At 43.4% G+C, this 23267-nt stretch overlaps 1 protein-coding gene across 1 annotated transcript in view; it reads right to left on the bottom strand.

The window, feature by feature from the left end:
• Positions 1–927: 927 nt before the first annotated feature.
• Positions 928–23267, bottom strand: part of LOC104510392 (probable phospholipid-transporting ATPase IH) — a gene marked incomplete at its 5' end in the record, with an annotated part of 66397 nt that continues 44057 nt past the window's right edge. Inside the window, 11 exons of the mRNA XM_010152626.1 lie at positions 928–1422; positions 8191–8356; positions 10190–10293; positions 10602–10667; positions 14935–14958; positions 15528–15663; positions 17509–17636; positions 19227–19286; positions 20241–20386; positions 20642–20744; positions 22123–22297. Of these exons, the coding sequence (XP_010150928.1) occupies positions 1165–1422; positions 8191–8356; positions 10190–10293; positions 10602–10667; positions 14935–14958; positions 15528–15663; positions 17509–17636; positions 19227–19286; positions 20241–20386; positions 20642–20744; positions 22123–22297 (1366 nt within the window). The remainder of the gene's footprint in view (positions 1423–8190; positions 8357–10189; positions 10294–10601; positions 10668–14934; positions 14959–15527; positions 15664–17508; positions 17637–19226; positions 19287–20240; positions 20387–20641; positions 20745–22122; positions 22298–23267) is intronic.

Here is a 23267-nt window from a genome sequence, read left to right as displayed (position 1 = left end):
GAATTAGCGCACGGTAACAGAAACGGAGCAGAGCAAACAGAAGTGCAAGTTGGCTGTCGTTTGTGAAGTGACTCCAACGGAACCCCCACAGTCCAAGCCCACGTCTGCATCGTGACCGTGGCTCAGCTGTCAGCGAACGGCCGTGTGCCGCCCCGCGGGTTCCTTGTGCAAGTGAGCGTGCGCGTGCTCTGCCATACCTCCACCAAGGCTGGTACTTCACCACAGCCCCCCCCAAAAAAACCCCAGAATGGTGAGGACGGATCCAGATAGTGAAAGACACTTTTTTTTGAAAAACAGCCTTTCTTCGTGTAAGGAAAAAAAAGAGGTGTCAAAAAAAGCTGCGTATGTAACACTTTCTGCTGTGCATATTTTGCCATGGCGGGGATAGGAAGTGGGAACGTGGGTAAGCGGCACCCGTGACAAATTCACAAAGAGGTTTTAGGCAAAAAGTGCTTTTTACATTCCGGTTTTGAGCAGTTTTCAATGTGGATATTTACCTACCTGACAGCCAACTTGACTTCACGCGGCGGGGACGCACGCTACACAAGGACTGTTTCGCCTATCTTTCTACGGGGGAAAACGAACCGAAAACCAGACACAGCCCTGATTTGGCCACTTACAAGGAAGCGAACATTAGAGAGTGTTTCTTGAAAGCAGATTTGCACAGAGGAAACACCAGTTTGTTCTACAGAAAGAGCAAAGAAAGAAAAAGGACAGAGGAAAATCAGAAACAGCACTTGTTAAATTGGCTTTAGGAGACTTTCACTGGAGAGAACTGAGGTCATTGCTTCTGGCTGGAAACTGAAACTGCTGATCTCAGTGTGCAGGTCACTGACTGAAACTATACACTTGGAGTAACACAGAAAATGACTAAAGATGACAGAAGCAGGAAAGTCTTGACACAGGATGAAGAGAATTTTGAGTGCCACCAGTCTCACAGTACCAGACTGTGCAGATTGTTCATTGCTCCAGTAGTTCAAAACATAAAAAGAGGCCTATTGGCCTGGAAGGGTTCGTACTTCTAGCTCTTGATCCTGTTTGTCTGAACGTTACCTCAGACGGCAAAAGCCACGTATAGTTTAATATAATTCTGTGACATGTTTGTTTCCTGAAAAAAGAAATTAACAAAAATACAGTTTTTAAAGGCTTGACTTGGTGTTTGTGTCATACAGTCGTTTCCAAACCTGACCCACTGAAGCGGTAGCCTGCACCGGCACGGCAATGCTTATTGGAATAGCCAAAGACAGATGGAAGTACTGAATAATCAATGCCTCTCCAGTGCGTAAACAGCATTTTTTTAGAATGAGAATTAGACCTTCTTGCTGGGGAATTGCTGCAGTCGCTGCTCCTGTATCTCGGGCTTTTCAGACAGGCAAGAGGTGTGAATTCCGAGACGTGCTCCCGGCAGTGCCTCGATGCGTTCTGTGAAAAGGAAGAACAAAGAAATACATAGTAAACAGATCATCTCGGAGCTAAAAGTCTACAGCTGTGTTCTTTCGCACGGCCACTGTACTCCCGGTATAACGATGCCTCGCACTAGGTCACCCCTCTGGCTACTTGTTTCAGGTCAAGGTACAACCCCTCGCGTTACGGAGCGGTCACCCGCTTTCGACATGGTTAGTTTTATATTAAAACCTAAAGAACCGGGTGTGATTTTATATATAATCCCTAAACCCAGCGATGGGCTCTTTAGGGAACAGGTGAGGACGCTGAGGACTGCTTTCAAGTCGAGTTGTCCATTATAATTTGTCTGTACCACATAATCCCTCCACACTCCAGCAGGATCGGCACTTCCACTCAGGAAATACGCAGGACTACTCTAACACCACGGTGGCACGACAAGGCCCTGGAAGATGTGCACGAGCTACGGGAGGGTTAGCACAGCCCCGTCCCCAGCGAGTTCATCTCATTCTCCTCGCTAAATGCGCCTCTCCTTTCCGGTGTGGAGGTTATGTGACAGGATTTAGGATTTAAATGCATTATAGGCATGATTCAGATCGGTGGTGTAATTCACTCCCTCCGTGAAGATTATATAAGCCAGTTTATCCTTTATTCTTAATCATCCCCTTCCTCGTCAACATCAACACAGCAGCAAAAAGGACAAAGATCACTAAATATTAATGATGCAGCTTACAGACGTTTGATTGAGATGGAATATTAGACTTTTAATGCCAATCACAAGCTTGAAACACCACCTGAAACACACAACCAAGAGCCATCGGGCAGCTCTTACAAGTGTTACTCACGGAGAAGTCAGCCCACTGCACCAAACTGCTCGCTAACCGCGAGGCCTGCGTTCTTTTAAACACACATATAGACCAAATACCAGTGTTAATACAGGAACGTGTAGATGGCACCGTAATGGATTAGCAGACTGGGGTCTGGAAGCGTCGTATGCTGCACAGTAACTGCTTTCCCTAGTCACCCAGCTAGGAAGTGAAGTATACTAGTTACCTACGTACTTCTAAAAATGATATCAGGGTGGGTTGTTTTTTTTTCCCCCCCTACACATCGCTCCAGGGCAAGCGCTTCCAATCTGCCATGCCCGGAGCTACTCAAGGAAGCTGAGGTTTTCTACTACTACTTGTCTAGCAGCCATTACAAGTAAATCAAAGCATCCCTCAACTACCCTCAAGCCCCACAGCCCGCACCAGCACATCACGTCGCCCTTGTCCTCTTCACATGCTGGTACTCTGCACCTTCGCTTAACTCCTGATGTGCTGCTTTTGGGGCTGGGAGAGCAGGAAGGGGTCGGAGCAGATACAGCATCCAGGCGGGATGAGTAAAAAGCGTTCCTTCTTTAGCCGGGTCAAATGTGTACCTACACAGGTTAGTGCTACGGCAAGGAGTTGATGTAAAGCAGAGAACTTCATCCTCCTGCCCTAACTTTTTGAGGATTTAGGAGCTCACGGCTGACACTGCTGTCTCAGGTATTTGGCCAGACGACCACGATGCGAGGCAGCGGTGCGCTGGTCTGCGCAGCCCACACCGCTGCGGTAAACAAAGGCTGCCAGATGTAGAGCCCCAGCCTCCTGAGCCAAGGCCCTATTCCCACGTGACTCGCTTCCTTCTGCACGGTTATCTTCCTGTTTTACCGTCTGCATTTGGTCTATGCATGTATTCACGAGCATGGAGAGGTGATGGATAAACTTGTTGGAGAATTCCTCTCAACTTTACGTATTCTACGCCCCGGTGTCACGTGAGCGCACTCCTCACGGAGGAAGTGTCCCACACCGCCTACACGGAACGCGATGTATTAACCGGACTGGAAGGAGAGCGTACCCATTTGTTGGTTTGCCTTATGCGAGGAAGCGTCCGAGACAAAAAGATCTTACCTGTGCCAGGGAACCCCCTCTCGCAAAAACTAGGCTCTCCGAGTAAAAGACCATGATTTTGTATCAATATCGACACCATACGTCAAAAACTCTGGAGGAAACGGTTGATTCGTACACAGCACAGTTCACCAATAGCAATTAATCCAAACTGGCGACACGCACAGTACTGTTACCTAGCTTTGATCTAATTATGGCTCGGCAGCTGAAAGGTTTCCTTCAAGAAGCGGCCCATCGCTGTTCGCCAGTGTGTTTAGGGCTGTTTTATGTCTCATACTCTTCTGCAAGGATGAGGAAAAACAGTGAGAGTCTTGCGGAATACAAGAGGGAAACACGAATGGACTGTACCATTTGGTACTAACGGAACAAGCGACAGGTTTTCTGACCGATTTAAGAAGGAAGAGTTGTCCAGTGTAACACAAAGTTTCAATTTCTTGGTCGTGAGCTCAAACCCTCGAGCCCCTCCGAGGTTCTTTTTAATCCCATTTCAAACTCTGTGAAAAACACTGCATTCCTCGCAAACTGCGCCAGGACTAAGCAGCGTGTCCTGCCCCTCTGACAATAAGTGGGAGAGGTCCCCGTGACACGATGAGGCCAAATCGATGCCAAGTGAGGGAGCAGATGTCCCACTTCGCTCCTCCCCAGGACAACAGGGGAGGGCGGTGGTGCATGAAGGTGATGGGGCCGGGGCTGACGAAGGCCGACTTACAGCCTAGTCGTTACAGCACAGGGAGAGAGGGCAGGGCAGTTACCAAGGGAACTCCTTCCACGGATGCCAATGCAGCAACAGCAAGATCCATTTTGCTGGTTTTCCACGCAAGAGAAGCCCAAGACGTGACACAGGCAACAGTTTGCTGGTGACCTGGTCTAAGAGCGCCAGGCAGTTGTTAGCCAGCAGCAAAGCCCCTTGAGGAGCAGAAGAATGTTCCAGAGAATCCCCAGAGAGGCTTCCCCAGACAGAAGTACCACTTCGGGTCTCCCCAAGCACAGCAGAGGGTAGAGATCTCATCGCAAGGCCGACAGGCTGGGCCAGTGACTGAAGTGAAAGCCAAGTAAAAAACTGTAAGCCAGAAAACAAGGAGAAAAAGAAAAATATTTCTTAAAAAGGGATGAAAACACAGAAGTTATTCACAGCTCAGGATCAAAACGCCTGGCATTTCAGCTAGAAAATATTTGGGATTGCTGAAACACTGTCAGCTGAAGTGACAATCATAAAACCGAAGAGGATAATTTAAAGCAATGTTTTCCACTGCAGAGCTGCCGAGCTTCTACTGTTAATGAAAGAAGAATAAAGCATAAGGAAATATGATCATTCAATGCAGACAGGATAGTGAAAGAACACCCGATTGATTTTTAAAAGGCTGAAAGAAACCTCCCAGCTGCACAATTTCCAGTTAAAGCACAAAATTCAGCTTGTTTCATTGAGCCAGAGAATCACTGAGACCACGTACAAGAAACGAGCAGATTTTGACCAAAATGCAACAGATTCCTCCAAAGCTTTTGCAGAATTAATGCTTCAGCCCAAGAAAGACAATAGTTCATATGTGTGTGTGTATATACAACTGTACATGCACATATATACACACAGGCTTGTAGGTACATACGTGTACATGTACATGCACATATCTGTCTGTGTGTCTATGTATCACTGAAAAAGCTCTCAAAGAGAAACCCGGAGCTACATCTGGAATGTTTAAAACCCTCTGAGTGATAACAACAGTAACCAATTATCTGCCACACACAGAAGTGACTCTCGAGTATTAGAAATACTTCAGAAGCACAAGAATTGCTTCAAAGGCTTTTTGCAATCTTACTGCCGGGGGAGAACTAACTTAGTAACCTGGGAGGTGGCTGCTGGTCCTAGGTTAATCCTTTCAGCGATTCCAGAAGCCCTTTTATTGCCAGAAAAGCAACACAACTTACAGGAAACGCAGTAACGTTAAGATTAGCTGTTTAAAAGCTCAGTTCAAACCAATCCTAAGGCACTGAAAAAGCCAGTTCTAGCCAGAAATTTCAGTAGTGAAAAAAAACCTCTGTATTTTCCATGTGACTTACATAATTACAATCACTTTTGTTGACTATACATTTTTTTAAGGGGGGAAAAAAAAGGAAGAAGTGTTCTTTTTTTTTTAATCTTAACCAGTTAAGACACAAAGACATAAAAGCTGCAACGCAAGCCAACAGTCTCCCAGTATTAAGTGAAAAGGAGTTTTCTTGCAGGCTGTAGGGAAGCCAAGATTTACTAGCATTTCTTCTACTTTTATATGAAATCAAAAGTCATATCACTTCTGGGTACTGAGCCGCTTTCTTTCTAGAAAGGGCACAAAATTCCATACAAGGGACTATAAGGAAAGCTGAGTTTGGAAACGCCTGCTGTAAGTCACTTCGGAATAAAAAAAGTTGCAGCAGAGCAGGTATATTAGCGTGCACCAAAGATCGCTTCAATGCCTTCCAGTAACGCATCTCCTGTACCACCCCAGGAACAGCGGCAGGATTGGAATTATCACTTCTCAGTGTGGCAGCTATCCCACTTACTCTGGGAACAGCGCAAACATGGCATGCGTTCATCTACGGATGCACCAGTGATTAAAACGGGGATCTAAGAATCTTAGATTCATGAGGCAGAAACATCTAAGATTCAGCGTCAGTGATGGAAGTGACAGTGACGATTCACAGAGCCTTTAAGACAAACAGCAGAAGGAAAAAACCCATACTAACAACTGTTCTTCAAAACACAGCGGAGGTGAATGAGAAATGGAGGCAATGAGTACAGTAAATCACTTCCGACGATAAACTCGTTACTGTCCCTTGAACGAAATGGCCAAGCATGCAGAAAGGCAGAAAAAAAGTCACCTTTTGCTCCATTAGAAACTTAGACTGCTTGAAGTCTGAGAAAGCATAAAGATGGTGGACTGCTCAACAGAAAGGCACTGGTGCTTAGTCTGGTTTCCCCAGGAGATTGCAGGAAGTACCCGTGCACATCGTTTACGTTTAATGCAAGGTAGCGGTTATTTAGACAAAGCGGATTGGAAGACAGGAAGAAGCAAAGAGAGGAAAGAAGAAACACAAGGGATACGTCTGGTTAAAAGTCACAGATTTTCTAGTAAATGTTAAAAAACGAGTACTGCTTGTGTTAAGCCCAAAGTCTGCTTTACAATCGGTTCATTTTCCAGCACTAACATACAGTGCCTGGGAGAAATGCGGTAACACCTCTGCCCAGGGCTTTTGGGTGCTCGGCACAAACCCACGCTCATCTCTCTCTTTAGGCATGTGGAGCCTATGCTGAGATTGGCTTCTTCCACAGGCAGCATACATGGGAGACAAACACCTATTAAAGGTGGCAAAACTGAAAAACTCTAAATGCTGATCTGCCTGGGAATGCTTCCCTGCTGCTCTTCATTCTTCCCTGTCCTCCCGACCTGGGGCACGTTCATGGGAGGCAGAACACTGGCAAGGGGTTTTACTTTGCAGGTGTGAGAGGAGAACTTTTTACCTTTGCCAAAGGGGAAATTTGACTTTGCTTGGAAGGAAAGTTCCTTTGCACCTTTCTCCTTAAAGCAAGGTATCTTTTCCAAATAAACATCACGATGCGAACCAACCCCTACGCAGGGTTGCGGGTAACTCATCATTTTAAACCTACCAGCAGTGGCTGATGGGCCAGAAAGGGCAAGGGCAGGAACATTAAGTTTCAGGTTCAACACCTCTAGTGTCCTTCACCTTCTAACAGGTATTACACATCATGAAGGCATGTTGGGGTCAAAAACACAGGTACATTTTCTATCAGGTCTGGCTGGATGGCCCCAGAACAGTACTGTGCATCCCATAGGACTTGGCTTCCCTTCCCACCTCGGGACAGCAAGTGTTTGTTTACACGACAGTTTCTCCTTTTGGGCTTATCAGAAGACAGGTGACAACAGATTTTAAAATACTCTTCCCTCATTGGCAGAGCAAGGCACATTTATGTAGAGATGATGTATCGAACCAATTTGAAATATAAAAGAGGAAATAATGATTAATAGAATATAAGTTTTGAGAGAGGTGGTTTCGTAACAGGCCCAGCATCAGTATAAAAGAGTTTGCTAAGGAAGTAGGATATGGCACAGATCGTGTAATAGCAAAGTTGGCATGAGTATACTGTGTACTCCTTGCCACCAGACTAGGTATTCACCACCTTTAAGGGTATAAATTCTAGACCTGTTCAGTAATAAACACACATGCAGTTGTAGAGTCCCTTGGTACATGACTGCAACTGCTTGTGCAAATTCCTGCTTTAAGGGGGATTTTTAAAAATTCACGCCCTCCCTTCCTACTGGGTTTTACATTGAGCCTCCCTTAGTTTGGGCAACTAAACTACGTTTTCCCTCAGTTTAGGTAACTATGCTCAGCTTGCCAAAGTGTCCGCATCAGAGCTTCGTTTATGGAGTAAAACGACTGGGTTGGAAAGGTAACGACTTCAATTCAGGGGTGATGGCGGTGCCTCTGAATACTGCCCAACAGCAGGAACAACTGCCATCCAGGCTGATGGTACCTACCCTCACCAAGATCCCAACCCCCTCACCCTTCCCGTCTCCTCACATCGGGAATGACGTTGAGCCATATACCCGCTTCCTGCCATCCTCCTGAGCTGTTTTCCCCGTGTTTCCTGGCAGGGAAGCCCCAGGGTTCAGGTAAACCCCAGCATGTAAGTCATGGGCAGGTTCTTTCCCTGGACCGCTCGGACGTGGCCAGCATACAACCAGCGATACACACCCTGGGGTGGGAAACCTCTGTTCTAGTCCTGCCTCGAAGCTTGAAAGAGGTCTAATTGTTAGAGACTGGTGACACCAGAATGAACTTCGCAAGGGAACGGTATTTTTACCTGGATTCTTTCTGTTGCTGTGGGCCACAACTGTCTGCATAAGACCTTCTTGAGAACATCTGGAAGAAGGCTGACAGTTATGAGCAGAATGATACCCAGCCACGCCGGACCGCTAGACAGCATTTGCATGAACACATAATACATCCTCTGATAATTGAGAAAAGGCCTAGTAGGAAAAAGATTAAACAGATATTACACTTCAGTACACAAAAAAAAAGGAAGACTGGTAATGTTAAACATGAAAACTCTGACAGTGATGAAGTACTTCAGGTTCAACTTCCCAGTTCGTGGCAGTTCATCCATCCCAGTTTTCTCAAAAGGAGATCTAAACATGCGCTGACTGGAGAGAACTACTTCCCTCTTGTCTTCCAGGCTGCAGGAAACACCATGCTGTTCTCCCTCCCATGCTGCCTCTCCCTTGCAAAGATGAACTAAGTTACCTTCTTATCCTGTTCATGCTCTTTCATCTACTCCTTATCTTGCCCCAGATGTTTTCCACCTGTCTTCTCGGTGTCTCACCTACCACTTCCCTCCTCTTTTCCCAACACACACTCGTCTGTGTGTACACAGAGTAAGGCTCATGGAGCGCATCTCTCTTCATACCCCTCAAGCTCCCCTGAGAGTGTCACGTTATGCTCCTTAACCTGTTCACCACACCTTTACCTGCCCCTGCTTTCACTGCCTTCCCTTCCGTGTTTCCCTACGTGTCCATGGCAGCTGTGTGGTCATTTCAAATGCCCCCACTGTAGGGCCATGACAGCAAGGATCAGTGGGCCATCTGTCGTAACACTGTGGCATAAAGCTCTCCTACAAACTAGCAGGAAACTGCCCTACTAAGATGTGATGGAAGTCTTCCCATTCTAAAAACGGTTAATTAAGTTAAAATAGACTGCTGCACGTAAACAGTCACGTCTGTGAGCCACAGCAAGGCTGCCTGGAAAACACGAGCAGGGAAAACTGTCACTTCTGCGACCTGTCTTCATTCTGATGCTGAAGCAACAGCGATCTGATCCTACTGAAAAGAGAGGCTAGTGAATATCCAGGGGGTTGAGAGGTCATTTGCAAAGGACACACAAACACTGAGGCTTACTCCAAATTAAAGGGCGCCTTAACCACCATGTGACAGTCAGCCTCTGCTTCCTCTCTCCTCCCTCAACAGATTTACTTATACAAAGGAGAATGGTGCCAGCAGGAAAGGTTAAAAACGTAACCCTGGAACTGGGCACTCTGCAGATGAGAAACACAAATTCAAGTTCCTGTTGGCCATCAGGCACAGTAAGAACTCAAATCCATTCCGACTTGATTTCCTCCCCAAAAATTTCAAGTACACAGAATTTTTTAATAGGAGAAAAACCCCCACCCCCAACAAACTACTTTAACTCTTGTACAGCACGGACGAAAACCAGTTCTTAAAAAGCTTCTTACCACCAGCACAACAAGTAGGTGCTCACACCACTACAGTAAATCTACTTTGCTAAATAAGGGAGCACATAATGCACTCAGACGCAGGGCTCATGGTTGGCCCCACAACTTGGATGTGAGTTCCACTCCCCGGCTCCAGTTTAGAGCGCTACGGCTAGTTCCCTCCAAGCCCAGCCAGCAGATGGGTGGCTAGCCATGAGCTGCCATGACCTAGCCTGTGACATTCTGCCTCTGCTGGACAGCCTCAGCTCCTCGGACTGCTGCTGACTGACACTACCGAGACGGCCCCAGCAGCACCCTGAGGCCTGATATTTTTCTCCTCATACCCTTCTTTGAGGGTATTTTAGCAGCTGTTCAGTGAAAGAAGGGCTGAGTATTCTGTAATTACCCGTTACTGATATGTTTAAAATGTGACCATTATTGGGAGTTCTAAAATATGTAAAAGATTAATTTAATTCTGTTTGGGACCAAAAAAAACCCAAAAGATATATAGATCTCTCTCTCTCTCTATATATATATAACAACTTTATGTTTCTGAAATAAACATTTGCAAAGCAATTAATATCAAGGTTCCTACCAAATGATTCCTCCCCAGAGCAGAGAAAAGATAATGTAGAAGACCAGTGATCCCCAGATCATGAAGTGATTTATCCACGTCCAATAGTGTGTATCTAGTGCAAGCTAAAAAAAAAAAAAAAAAACAAACAACCCAACAGATTACATGGTGTTATTACTGTCTAGAAGGAACAGAATACTCAGCAGGACATAGACTAAAATGACACCCTTTGAAAAAAGGGGAGGATTCTACACAGAATTAGCTAAAAGCAGTTTTTCAGCTCTGAGCGCAGTAAGGAAGGCATGGATAGCAAAATCTGTATTTAATCCAATACCCTCCAACGGATGGTCGCAGAGAGATACCCGTATTTGTAAGCAGCAAGTAGAAAACAAGCCCTAAGACAGCTGCAGTGGATAAATACAGCATTCCTTACCTTCAGTGTAACTGTGAACACCAGCACAGTAAACACCAGTGTTCCAAAGGTCCAGTTTCCAAACACCTGTAAAAAAATGGACCAAAGCCGTTATGGGTGATACTGTCCACTACTTCCTGCCTTGTCCAGGATAAACCTCCTAAGGCTACGTGTTCCTCTGTATCACGAACTGACACTTCAGCAACAACACAATTCTTACACGATTCATCCAGCGCAAACTGTCGGGTTGCCTGCCCTCGCACGTTCACCCCCCCGTTCTCATGCGGACAGGAAAAGACCACAGTCACTGCACTCAACCTCAAGTTCACAGGTGTGTTTCTTTGTTCTTAGTAAGTGTAGCACAGTTAACAAATCACGAAGATTTACAAGCAAACTGCAGTAATTTCATCAATCTTCTTGGCCATCATCATCTCTCCATCTCCCTTCTTGGAGGATCAACAGCACGTTCTACAGACAAGTAACAGTAGAAGGTGGTGATACCTATCAAAGCCATGTTCCATGTGTACTTCCAGATAAAACACTTGTGAGTTGTTGTTGATTTTCTCCCCATTTGCCTAATGAAATAAAACCGCTCCAGCTTTTCAAGGGAGCAGAAAATGATCGCTAATGCTGATGGAGGGAAGAACTGGTGGTGGAAGGGGTCAGAGAGGATTGCTTAGATGGCAGCAGCTGCGAGATGGCCAAGTTCAGGATCTAGAGGATCGTTGGGGAAATAAGCAATGGAATTAGGACCCTGTATTTTAGGAGAAGAGGCTTTGTTTATACAGAGCACTGCACTCATGAAAGAGACGGGTGCCCAAGAGAGCTGCAAGGTGGCAAAAAGGGTATGTACAGGTACCCCTGTTTCAAAGGGAATACCTAAGTCCACGGATGGAGTGGTAAGACAGCCTAGTGGAAGGTGTGAAAGAAAATGCTGAAGTATCCAACAGTCCAGATATTAGTCTTCACAAGCACAACCTGCTCCTTGCATTTAACAGCAAAGCTTGGGAAGGAAAGGAGCAGTCTACAGCGTGCAAGCAACAGGCTAAGGAGTTGTTAAGGAGGGAGAGCGGTGGATGCCATCTGTTTTGAATTTAGCAAGGCATTTGACACTTGGCAGCATTCTCATTTGGAAGATAAGGAAGCCAGGGCTGGGAAAACAGTTGAAAACTGATTGGATCACTGGCCTCAAAGGTTTGGTGATCAGCGATGTGCTGGTTGGTTGGCTGCTACACCAGGGACTGACACTGGGGCTGACGGTGTTGAGTATCTGTCAGTGGCCGGGATGGCAACACAGGGAGCATCATGAGCCAACTGCCAAGCGAAAAATAAAGAATGGCTGACATAATGAACGCCAAATGGTTAGCAGCCCACAGCTCTCCCGGGAGGAGAGGTTGAAGGCCTTGGTTAGCCTGGTGGAGCAGAGGTTAAGGAACAACCTCGTAGCTGCCCACAAGTATTTCAAGAACAGTTACAAAAGATGAAGAACTGTAGCAGACCTCTCTTCAACAACAAGAAAACTTCTGCTTAGGTATCAGGAGAGATTTTTTTCACCGTGAAGGCAGAAAAACATTGGAACAGGTCACCCAGAAAGGTTATGGAAACCCCATCCTTCAGGGATATTCAAAACTTAAAAAAGACTAGGCAAAGCCTTGAGCTACTTGAATTCAATGAGCCCTGCACAAAGCAGGGAGGAGTTGAACTGGATCACCTCCAGGGTCCCTTCCCATCTACACCGTCTATATAAGCTCACTCAGCATTAGATGATGGGGAATCCACATGGGCAAATGATCACACAAATGTGCTGCCGGGGCAGAACTCTGAATGGAGACCACAGGCAGCCACAAGACAGGTGTCGGTATGAAACCAGGCTGGGATCCTCTGATCACCTGGGAACGGAACAGTTCAAAAATAAACAAATGACTGGCTGAAAGATTGATTATTCCGAGTAACCATTTCTTTATTTTAAAGTTACTCCATGTGTGACCAAGAACACAAGAGGAAGTGCAGAAAGTCTTCAGCATTCTGACCTTTTACTTTGGTATGTAATGCAATAACCTTATAGGGTCATGCCATCGCTATAAGATGTGGCGTGCCCTAACGAAAATCAGGGCAGTTAAACCTGACAGGAATCTGGTTCAGGTACTTCAAATTATGCCGTTTACCGACTTTATTCTTGCAGTTAGTTTTTGCAGTACTCTCATGTCACATCTGGAATCTCTCATGGAACCTAGTGCCAGGCTAGGTTTCTGCATACTAAACAGGTGTGCCCGTATTTCCAGTAACAGCTGCTAGATTAAACACAAGAGTTGAAATCACCTTCCCCTCTCTGTGTTTGTCAGGCTAGACAGAAAGCGTCGGGCTGCAACCAAACCCTTCACCTACCCATCTTTCTGGGTCAGAAAATAAGGTCATGGCCCAGGGGCACCAGACTCCATAAAGCTCCTGATTTGGCACAGAGGAAGGTAAGCAAAGCGATGTGCATGGTATGAGTTACAAAAACTCACAATGTGTTTTCAGCACTGACTGTCTCAAGATACTGTTCATGTCTTCAGGATGTGAATCATTCCTTTTTAAGTCTGTTTATTAACAAATATTTGTCTATGCTCTGCTCTCAGCCTATCCAAGACTTCCTCTCCTCCTTCTGCAACTGTATTTGTTGTATCTTCTGTAGTCCTATTCATCGTTTTACTCCCTTCCTTCCTGCTGTTTTGTATTTCCCATTCTGTTACTCCTTTTAACTTAGTTTCTCCTACCTATCCCTGAACCCAGCTTAACAATGATATTTAAACCACCCCATAGCAAATGTCTAAAAAAAAACCAAACCCACACAGGAAATACATTTTACTCTATGGGTAAACTAAGGCAACATTTACAATCCGCAATTGCCTCTGTGGTGTCTTTTTCCTTCTTACCTTCCTTATCTAGTTGGTCTCTGACTACACGTGTTTTTACGCCACCCACCACAGTCATATTCGACGTGGAACACCACACACAAAGCAGTATCACAAATTAATAATGATTAATAAGAGAAATCTTTGCTTCTCGGTTATGTTTACCGGGAAGTGACTGAGGCAGATGTCTATGAAGTACATCCCAGTGACTAGAAGCACACTGTTCCCTTACGCTGGTACATCACTCTGCAGCATGCAAACAGTTTCCAACAGATTGCTAGATACCGAGAGACAGCCGGGGGGATTGTGTCTGGAACCAAGTTTAACGGCCTCTAAGTTTTAGTCCAACACAGGCACCAGTCTAAGTGAAAGACCCTGACTTTCGTCCCGTTTCACTAGTTTTGCAACAACAGTGATTAGTTCATTTCTGGAGGGAAAGACTATGCCTGACTAAGCCTGAACACTAACATTTTCAAGCCTTTAAAGCTAAACTTGCCACTCAAAACCTGGAGGTTTTATACACACACACACGAGCATGCGTGCTGAATGATGATGAGTTTTCTAACCCACTCTGACACTCCAGGGTTTATCATCAAATGGATCCTATCATTTTATCATCGACTATTAACGTGGGCATCTAGCTGTAGACACACACATTTAACATCTGGCAATTGGGCACTAGTCTGCCTTTGGGGCTTTATCAGGAAGAAAACAATTCAGTACGTGCAACAGAAGTGGGCTAAAATTTCAAAGAGGAACCCAGTCAGAACATCTGCAGTACAAACCATTTACCAGATGTGTACAGGTATGAGAGGCCTAACTTCCAGGACTACAAATATAAGCTGATGCAGAGTTTTCAACATCTGACAGAGGACCCAGTGGTACCAGAAAGCCAAGTGCTGCAGCGTACAGTTACAGCTAAAGGAAATTCACCCTGTCCTCAGAAGGGTGCTTTCCAGCAAGTGTTCCCTCACACACGAGAAGTTCGTTTCCCTGACAGGTATCACAGAGAGGGTACTTAACGACACCTGAATATTGCATTTTTAGCAAACGCATACGTTACGTGCGGGCAACAAAACTGTGCCCAGTTTATCCTCTCTGAGGGCCTTTTCTGAAGCCATTCAAGCCCTTTATAGCATAAACGGTTCCAAATTTTCTATAGCAGAGAGAGTCAGCAACAAAACATAGGTCACAGAAAAGCATACAACAAAATAACAAAACTCGAGGAAGCAAAAAGCCTGCTTGTTTTATAAAGTGCACGGCACATATACATTAATATATCTTATACTCTACATCAGTTCTTTATGCTCTAAGAACTTATAAAGTAGCAATAAAGAGCGTTTCTATTTATAGGTTTAAGTGGTATTTTGAAGTAACTATAGGAAATACTTAACTGCCCTTTAACAGTTTAATTAAAGAACAGCGAAAGGGGTATCATGACAAATCCACAATAGTCTTACCATGTGAGTGCTGGTTGTCATTAGCTGAGGATAGGAAGAGAAGCAAGTAGCAAAAAGAAAAAAGCACACAAATAAAATAGACCAAAATATCAATGGGTAAAATAAATCAAATGCAAAGGTTCTTAAAATTTGCATTCATGTGACTGCAAAGCAAGCAGAGATAGCTTATTTTAAGCTGCCATATGTAAAAAATAATCAAAATATTAAAAAGCTTGTTAACATTTAAACTCTTTTATGATCATTCACAACTGCTCTACCAACAGTCTGTTGATATGCTAATCAGATATTCATCAGATGCGTGGTAAGCATGGAACAGAAAAGTTACTATGTAAATTCTGAAGGAATTCTTTGAATTTACAACATCTATTTCTCGTGAATTCTATCTAGTCCTATGTCTCTGTTTACTGATACACAGAATTCCTGTTACATAGCTCAGACTTTGCTAAACAGATAACCCAACCACCTCACCGTAACTCATAAAGCAGTCATCTGTGCTGGAAATTTTGTAAGAAAACAATTAAAACTAGGTTCATGGCACACTTGACATATTAAAAAAAAATACCTTTGATTGACTGACGAAATCCAACACTAACCTGTCCGTTGCTGGTCACAACTGTGTTGTCAAACAAGAAATAGGCACCAAAGAAAAATACCACAGCGTCAAACACTCCTAGGAATGTCCAATAAATAAACGCACGCCAGCGCAGCAAAGCGTTCTTGGCAACATCTCTGTGCAAAAGGAGATACATGCAGTCATTGTCAGCAGGTTCAAAAAGCTGAGACAAGTGATGTCACTCATGTTTTTTTTTGAAGGAAAACCAATTAAGAGATTGCATGCCAGACCTCCACGCTTCCACGTGACAGCTGTCTACCGCTTTACGTCCAAACCCTTCCTGAGCATCTGAACCCTTTAAACTGCTGCCTGTAATTCTGCTTCTTTCAGCTGTATGGTAAATTCCCCTGCGCCGCACCCATTTGCTTTCCAATGGTTTTACAGAAGGTATCTGCTTTCCAGTACTTCCTGTGCATGTGATGATCCACTGTAGATTTTAAATGGGAACACTAGAGGTCTCTGGAGACTTTGCTTTTTTTCCCATGGGGTACTTTTATATGGAATATCATAACACAACAAAACACTGATTTTACATGCAAAACATGGACTTTGCAGTTGAGTTGAAGCTTCAGGTCAAATGGGATTTCTTCAGTGTTTTCCCCCAAAAGATACAGGGATTGGTCAACTATGTTCACCAGCACGCATTTTTTTATTGCGGAAAAATTTAAGTATTACAATTTTAGTTCTTGCCCACAGACCATCATCAGCAGCTTGGCACAGACCATAACACACACCAGAATAAGTCAGAACACAGTTAAATCAAAACCATGGATTACCAAAACATTTACTACCAAATAATCACAGAATCACTGAATGGTTTGGGTTGGATGGGACCTTAAAGACCATGTAGTTCCAACCCCTCTGCCCCCTCTGGACTCGCTCCAACCGGTCTATATCCTTCAAATGTTGGGGGCTCCACAGCTGGACACATTCGCACAACATGCAATTCAAAAACCCTCTGGTGACCATCTGAACTCATCGCTCCCCACACATTACCAATGTACAGCGCAAACCTGTATGTGGCTAGCAATAGCCTCATCTGGCACAGAACAACTGCACTATTGCCCAAAACAGCTTAGCAATAGACTCTGTTAGATATGAAAAGCCAAATGGTTTTGACCAAATAATCTCTGCTAGCTCTCAAAAACCAAAATGGTCTTCTCAACGGCCATTTCTAAACTGAACACATTTAAAACGGGAAGAGAAAATAAAAATAGGGTGTGTGTGTGGGGAGAGGTGTGTTGGGTTTCAGCAGCAATATCTTGTATTCCTCTTCAATTTCATAGGTAAAAAACATACCACTGCATTGATTAACCAACCTTTGGGCATCTAGTATCACCTCTCAAATATGATTTCCCTTTGATTATCTGCTGTTATCACTCTCTAAAATGTACTGGTTTTGCAGCTACAACTATCAGAACTGGGCACTGTGCCTGACCTAGATGACAGCAGGGAGTTAGTTGACAAGAACTGTATTTCAAGTGGCTAAGGATCTAAACCAGTCACGATTTCAGTGCACAGAAGCAAGTCAACAACGCAGAGAGGACAGGGTTGGACACCATGCATCCTATGATACAACACTACCACTCAGTCCTCTTTCAGAATGAAAGATGTATAAAGAAGTGACAGTATGTTTTCTCTGTTTAAAATACTTTGTTCCCCGCAGCTGTAGAAAATACAGTACTGAGATAAATCGTATTTTGAGAACAGTGATTTCCATTTCACTCGCTCACTACTGTAGCAAAGAAACAGTGAGAACTGCAGTATGTAAACATGCGTGCAAAAGTACACGTGTATCTGCTGTGGCTTATAGACCGCACACGTGGTCTTCAACCCTTCTGTTGCAGCGGATCTGATGTTCCACTGCAGCCTTGTACAGAAATCCCGAGGCCTTTGGTTGTAACAGAGCCAGATTCCACAACTGAACCGTCAGACTTGCGGGAATAATGGGCTGATTTTACCTGTACAGGGAAGGCTCTCTCTTGAGTGTGTCTGCACTGACGTGCTGTTCCATTAGACCGTACAAGAGGATAGGAAGGGATGTGAAGCTGATATTGTACAGTGTTAGATACGCAGTATCGTACAAAGTCTGTAAGATGGAAAAGAATTATATCAGCTAGTTTTAATTCTGAAACACGATCCACTGCATGACACTTGATTTAACACGGATGAGCCAACTTCTTCAGAAAAGACAAAACTCAGCCCTTCACAACTGCAGCAAACACCCCTGGACAGCTGACACAAGACAACTCTGTGCTTGCACCCCTTCCGTCCGGTGGACAAAAACCCAACTAAAAGACCTGTTTAATAGCCTGGTCCGCTTATCGGCCCCTCCTACCGTTTCAAACGTAAGGCCGACTCCAAACTACCCAAACTGAACTACTGTAGATTTCTTCAGGAGGCAGAAGCCCCTCGCTAGCGCATCCACACCCACCCCCCTCCCCCATCCCCCGTGGGTGAGGATCTCCCCTCTGTGTCTACATAGCGTGGAGACACGCAGGAGGAAGGGGGAGTACTCCGGATGCTCGCCAGCAGTGGGTGACCACGCTGTGCTGTACAAAGCATCACACCAACCCGTCTTTGGTGGTTCTTCCCTCTCAACTACCTTTCCATGCACGTACCATCGTTGTAACTAGCACTCAAACTTACCATACCACCCTACTAAACACAGTTGTTTATTCCCCAAAGCCTATTTGATGATCACTTATGCTATAAAATTCACTGTCAACCCCCCACCCCTTTTGATTCATAGATAGTACTTAAAAGAATAGGAAATTTTACAACTAAACTTCTATCAACACATGTTTTCATATCTAAATCCCAATAATGCTTGGTAAAACCCTACAAAGCTCTCAATGGTCATTTGAAATCAAAACCAAAACAGGGGAAAAAAGAAAAAAAAAAAGGTTGTGTCATTTTTACTCCTCCTGGAGCTTTCTTTTGACACACTGCACAGATTCAAAGCCACAGTACTATTTTCTCCCAATTAAATCCTTCTCTTGTCCGATTTAATCCTGAAAACCTAATCTTTTTGTCTAAATCCACTCACCCACTCCTTCATTCAGAAGAAAGGAGAGGTAGATTTTTCTGCACAAATTAGACAAGAACAAAAGGGGAAAAAGCAAATAAACAAAAATCTAGGAAAGAGAATACTGGAACCTCTCCTGCATGACAGTACTTTTCTGATGAGCAGCAGTTCACTTTTCCTCTTTCTGTGTTTATTTTTCATCTTCAACTAGTTCAATGCCATTATTCGCCTGAAGTTTGAAATTCATAACTGCACGCCCTAGAGAAGACTAGTTTATTCTTCCATTTTCACTCTGAATTCTAAAACTGAACCACCAGTTCAATTCCTTACCTTGCAGGATCGCCTCTGCATGTGTTCAATAAGCTTAAACACGACAGACGTTTCACTTGGCATTGCCATTTCCAAATTTTGGGTTTCCTCTACCAGACTGAAAACAACACTGCTTTTACAATAACTGATAAAATTAATTTCTACAACTTAACAGCTACTGTCACTGAAAACCATATGAACCAAAAGCGATGCTGCTCTTTTTATCACGTGGAAACTAACCCTGAAATTGTGTCATCTGAACAGGCACAGTGTTAAAGGATCCATTTTTTTAAACAAATGCCAAAGATAAAACATGGCAGTGAGGGAAGAACAACAACTAACCTGTTGTGAAAACCCACAGAAGAACTGATACAAAAACTGAGGAAAAATGAAGCAGACATTCTGAAAGACAAAGTGAAACAGTCGTCAGGTGACACACCAGCACTCATTTCCATGCTGCATAATGCTACAGCTACGTACATCACAGGTTTAGAAAACAAGCAGGAGTAAACAGTTGAAAGCCCTGGATACGTTAAACAACATTCCCAACTTAGAGCAGTACTGGTAAGCGAAACACTTCAAGGTAGTTTGAAAGCAAACTTATGAGGCTACAGTTTCAAAATTCAAGGGCAATGCATTTCACGATCCAGGAGCACAGCCCCGTTAAGGGGAGGCAAGTAAGGTACAAGCCACAGCAGGACACCAACGGTGATAAGCAGGCACGCATACTCTGGTTAGCATGGTTCCCAGCACGGCAATTTTAACGTGTTTCTAGCTGTGACCCCAAAACTCATCCTGTCCCAACTATACAGAGAGTCAAACACTAAGACCCCAAATTATCTTCTGGTGGTTCCTTTCTATGATCTCCCACTGCTCACAAAGCGCTTTGATCAGATCCCGGCATTCGGCCATAACAAAACTGTCCAAACACGGGGACGCACACTATGAAGTTTTCCGCCCACACTATCTCAATGAACGTACAAACTAATGTAAGTTAAGCTAAGTCCCCAAACACTGTTTTCAACCTGATTTAAAAGGCCCCTGGAGAGAGATCCCAGAAGGTACTGAAAATAACTGTAACAGTCTGTGCTGGAATTCATAAGGGGGTGGGGGGGAGACACGGCAAACTTTGCTTTTGAACACAGCACAGATTACAGAATATACCTACATAAAAGCTATTTCACTTCATGGTCTGGATAAAAACAATAATCCCATTTCAGCTGCGCATCTGGCGCTCAACAAAAATCTCTTTATGGAATTACTGCTTTTCTGTTCCACTGACTGTGCAAACTGAGCGTAGTTAGATATTACCATGTAAGTTTGAGATTTACGTAATTAGAATAAGCATTCTCTTACCTTATAAAAGAAGTATTGCACAAGTTCAGATATCCTAACATAATAAAAATGCCCATGAACAAGCAACATTTTTTTCAAATGTTTAAATTTAGGTATTGCATAGTCACTGTTTCTTGCTGCTTGACGACCTTCTTTGCCAATGATTCCTTTAAAAATACAAGTGATGAAGCAGTTTAAAAACTGAAGAACTATTTCAACAATACAATTATTTGTAAATATATATAATAAAGCATTGACACTGATCAAATAAGAGGTCTTCACTACATCTCAAAGTTCCTGGGGTAAATTCACTAGAAGTTGCCCATAAAATGTATAACCCAATTCTCTGAGACTGCCTCTTTTTAAGAACTAAATGTCTTTGGTCGTTTCACTTCAATTAATATTCTAAAAAGCACACTTACCTATACCAACATGTGCTTCTAAAATCATACTGACATCATTTGCTCCATCACCAATTGCTAATGTGATAGGATGCTCCTTTGATAACTTAATCAGTTTTACAATCTGAAAAAAAAAAAGTGTTAAAAGTTATTCTCTGTAGCAGTTTGCTTATTTTGCATAAGAGTATGGATTAAAAATACCCAATGCAACTACTATGCATAAAGATCACAGTAGTTTCTTCATATTAAATGAAGTGAGGTGCTGAGAGATATGGTTTAGTGGTGGACAGATACGGTTGGACTGGATGATCTCTAAGGTCTTTTCCAACCTAGTGATTCTATGATTCTATGATTAAAAGTATTTGTTCTAAATACAAAATAACATTTTTTACACACTTCCAAACTATTTTGAGAGAGATGGACAGGAGAAAGAAAGATGTTGAGAATGCTTAATGCTGTGTAAGCGCATTAATAAATAAAAAGGGTCCCAGAGACAGAGCATGCAGTTTCAAAGCAATTCTGAAACTAAAGACTGAACAGTTCTGCTTTCTTAACCGTGCTGTAATTTCTTCTTACTATTTAAGAAAAGATAATAGGTCTCTGTATATATCTAAATACTGTTGACATAGAAACTGTCCAAAAATTTCATGTCAAGTTTCTCCGTTACAAATGATCACAGAATGGTTTGGGTTGGAAGGGACCTTAAAGACCATCCAGTTCCAACCCCCTGCCATGGCCAGGGACACCCTCCACCTAATCACCTCCGTAAGAGTCAGGTGCAAATGAAAACTTTTACAAACTTCCAGACAATTCAAAGCGCTAGCTAAAAACATCTGTTAACACAAATAAGGGCTATGTGTGCTGTACCTGAGCACTGAGAAAAAGACATGACAGTTTGAGAGAAAAACACTAGTGCATACTCCAATGTTTGTTTCCTTTAAAAGTTCTTCAGCTATATTGAGATGTTTCAGTAATGGCAAGGTATGTTTTTACTTGATACACGCTAGCATACAGCAGTCAAGAAGTACTTAAAAATGATAATGCACACATTTTGCTGTCTGGATTCTTCCTTCTTGGCTTCCCACTTATGTTAAAAATAGAGAATACCACTCTACAGTAATAAATAATGCAGGTTCTTCTAGTATCAACAGATAGCAGACTACTCAAAGCTTGTTAGGTTAAAAGGGAAGCAATTAGTTCATTCATTAAATACGTTCATTTGTCAGCATGTACCAACCATAAAATTTGCACAATATGTACATAAATCAAATTCAGGTGCACAGCTGGGTGCTGTTTTAGCGTATCATCATCTAAATTGCTTGCCAGTAGAAATTTCCTCCTCTCCCTCCCCACTCCACCCACTTTTTTTTTTCCTTTTTCCATTTTAGAAGATGCAAAAGTGCATGCTAACATTTTATGTTATCCTAAGTCACACAGAACATTAACTGTCGGTATTTACATACGTGTGCAGCTAGCAAACACCTGCTAAACGAGACACCAACCTGTGCTTTTTGCAGAGGTGCCATTCGACAGCATAACACCGCACTGCAGTTCCTGCAGATTTCAAGAAAGAGTTCTCTGTAGTTACCAGAGCTCCCGTCTTGTCTCGGCTTCATTATTAATGATAATGCTGCTCCATCAATAATTAAACCATAATCTTGCATATCAGTTGAAAGTCTGTTCAGGGATAAAATATAAACTAAGGGTCACTGTAAAATCCTCAGGCATCTTTTAAATTTAGCTGTAGGTCTTTTGTGGAAATTAATTAATGAAAAAATAATGAGCATGGAATACTGCTAAGGTATATACTAAATCTACTTCTAAAGACGTTCCTTGTATAGGATGGCTATTTATGACCTTTTAAAATTTCTACATTATGTTGAAAGTATGGAGTGCTTCACCAGTTCAAAGACAGAAAACTGATACCCCAGTGACTTGACCAGTGAGCATGAGTGCCAAATTAACGACCTCTCCGTTCAGTTCACGACATCTCCAAGAACTGCGGTGAGGTAAAACGGAGTTGCAGGCAGCGAGTTAGTTTTGTGGCACATTCCGTAATACAGAGGAAAAAGTTAAAGGGAAAGGCCCCTGGTATGCTGCAATCTACTCTGATGAAGAACATAACCTTGTTTTTTCAAGGGTCTACGTTTAAGGACGTAAACCACGCTCTGAAGGAATCTCCTAAAAGAGGTTTGTTGGCCTGGAGAGATAAAGCCACTGCCTGCATTTACAGTACGTACACTTTGTGTTTAGTGTGGTGGCTGAGTCCAGTACAGGTACACCTGTAACTGTTACACGTTATACATACAGATATATTACAACTTATCATCATACATACTTATCTATGGCGGGTATACCCGTAATAATTTGGAGATGGCTGTAAGAGTAACCGTGGTCACACAAAGCACAATCTACCACAACCACCTGCTGACCAAGGTGGGAGGACGGTTTAGTGTGGTGGCTGAGTCCAGTACAGGTACACCTGTAACTGTTACACGTTATACATACAGATATATTACAACTTATCATCATACATACTTATCTATGGCGGGTATACCCGTAATAATTTGGAGATGGCTGTAAGAGTAACCGTGGTCACACAAAGCACAATCTACCACAACCACCTGCTGACCAAGGTGGGAGGACG

Source organism: Eurypyga helias, unplaced genomic scaffold (genome assembly GCF_000690775.1).
Source record: "Eurypyga helias isolate BGI_N326 unplaced genomic scaffold, ASM69077v1 scaffold8615, whole genome shotgun sequence".
NCBI lineage: Eukaryota > Metazoa > Chordata > Aves > Eurypygiformes > Eurypygidae > Eurypyga > Eurypyga helias.
Note: the sequence above shows the minus strand (reverse complement) of the source record. Positions and strands in the feature narration are given on the sequence as shown.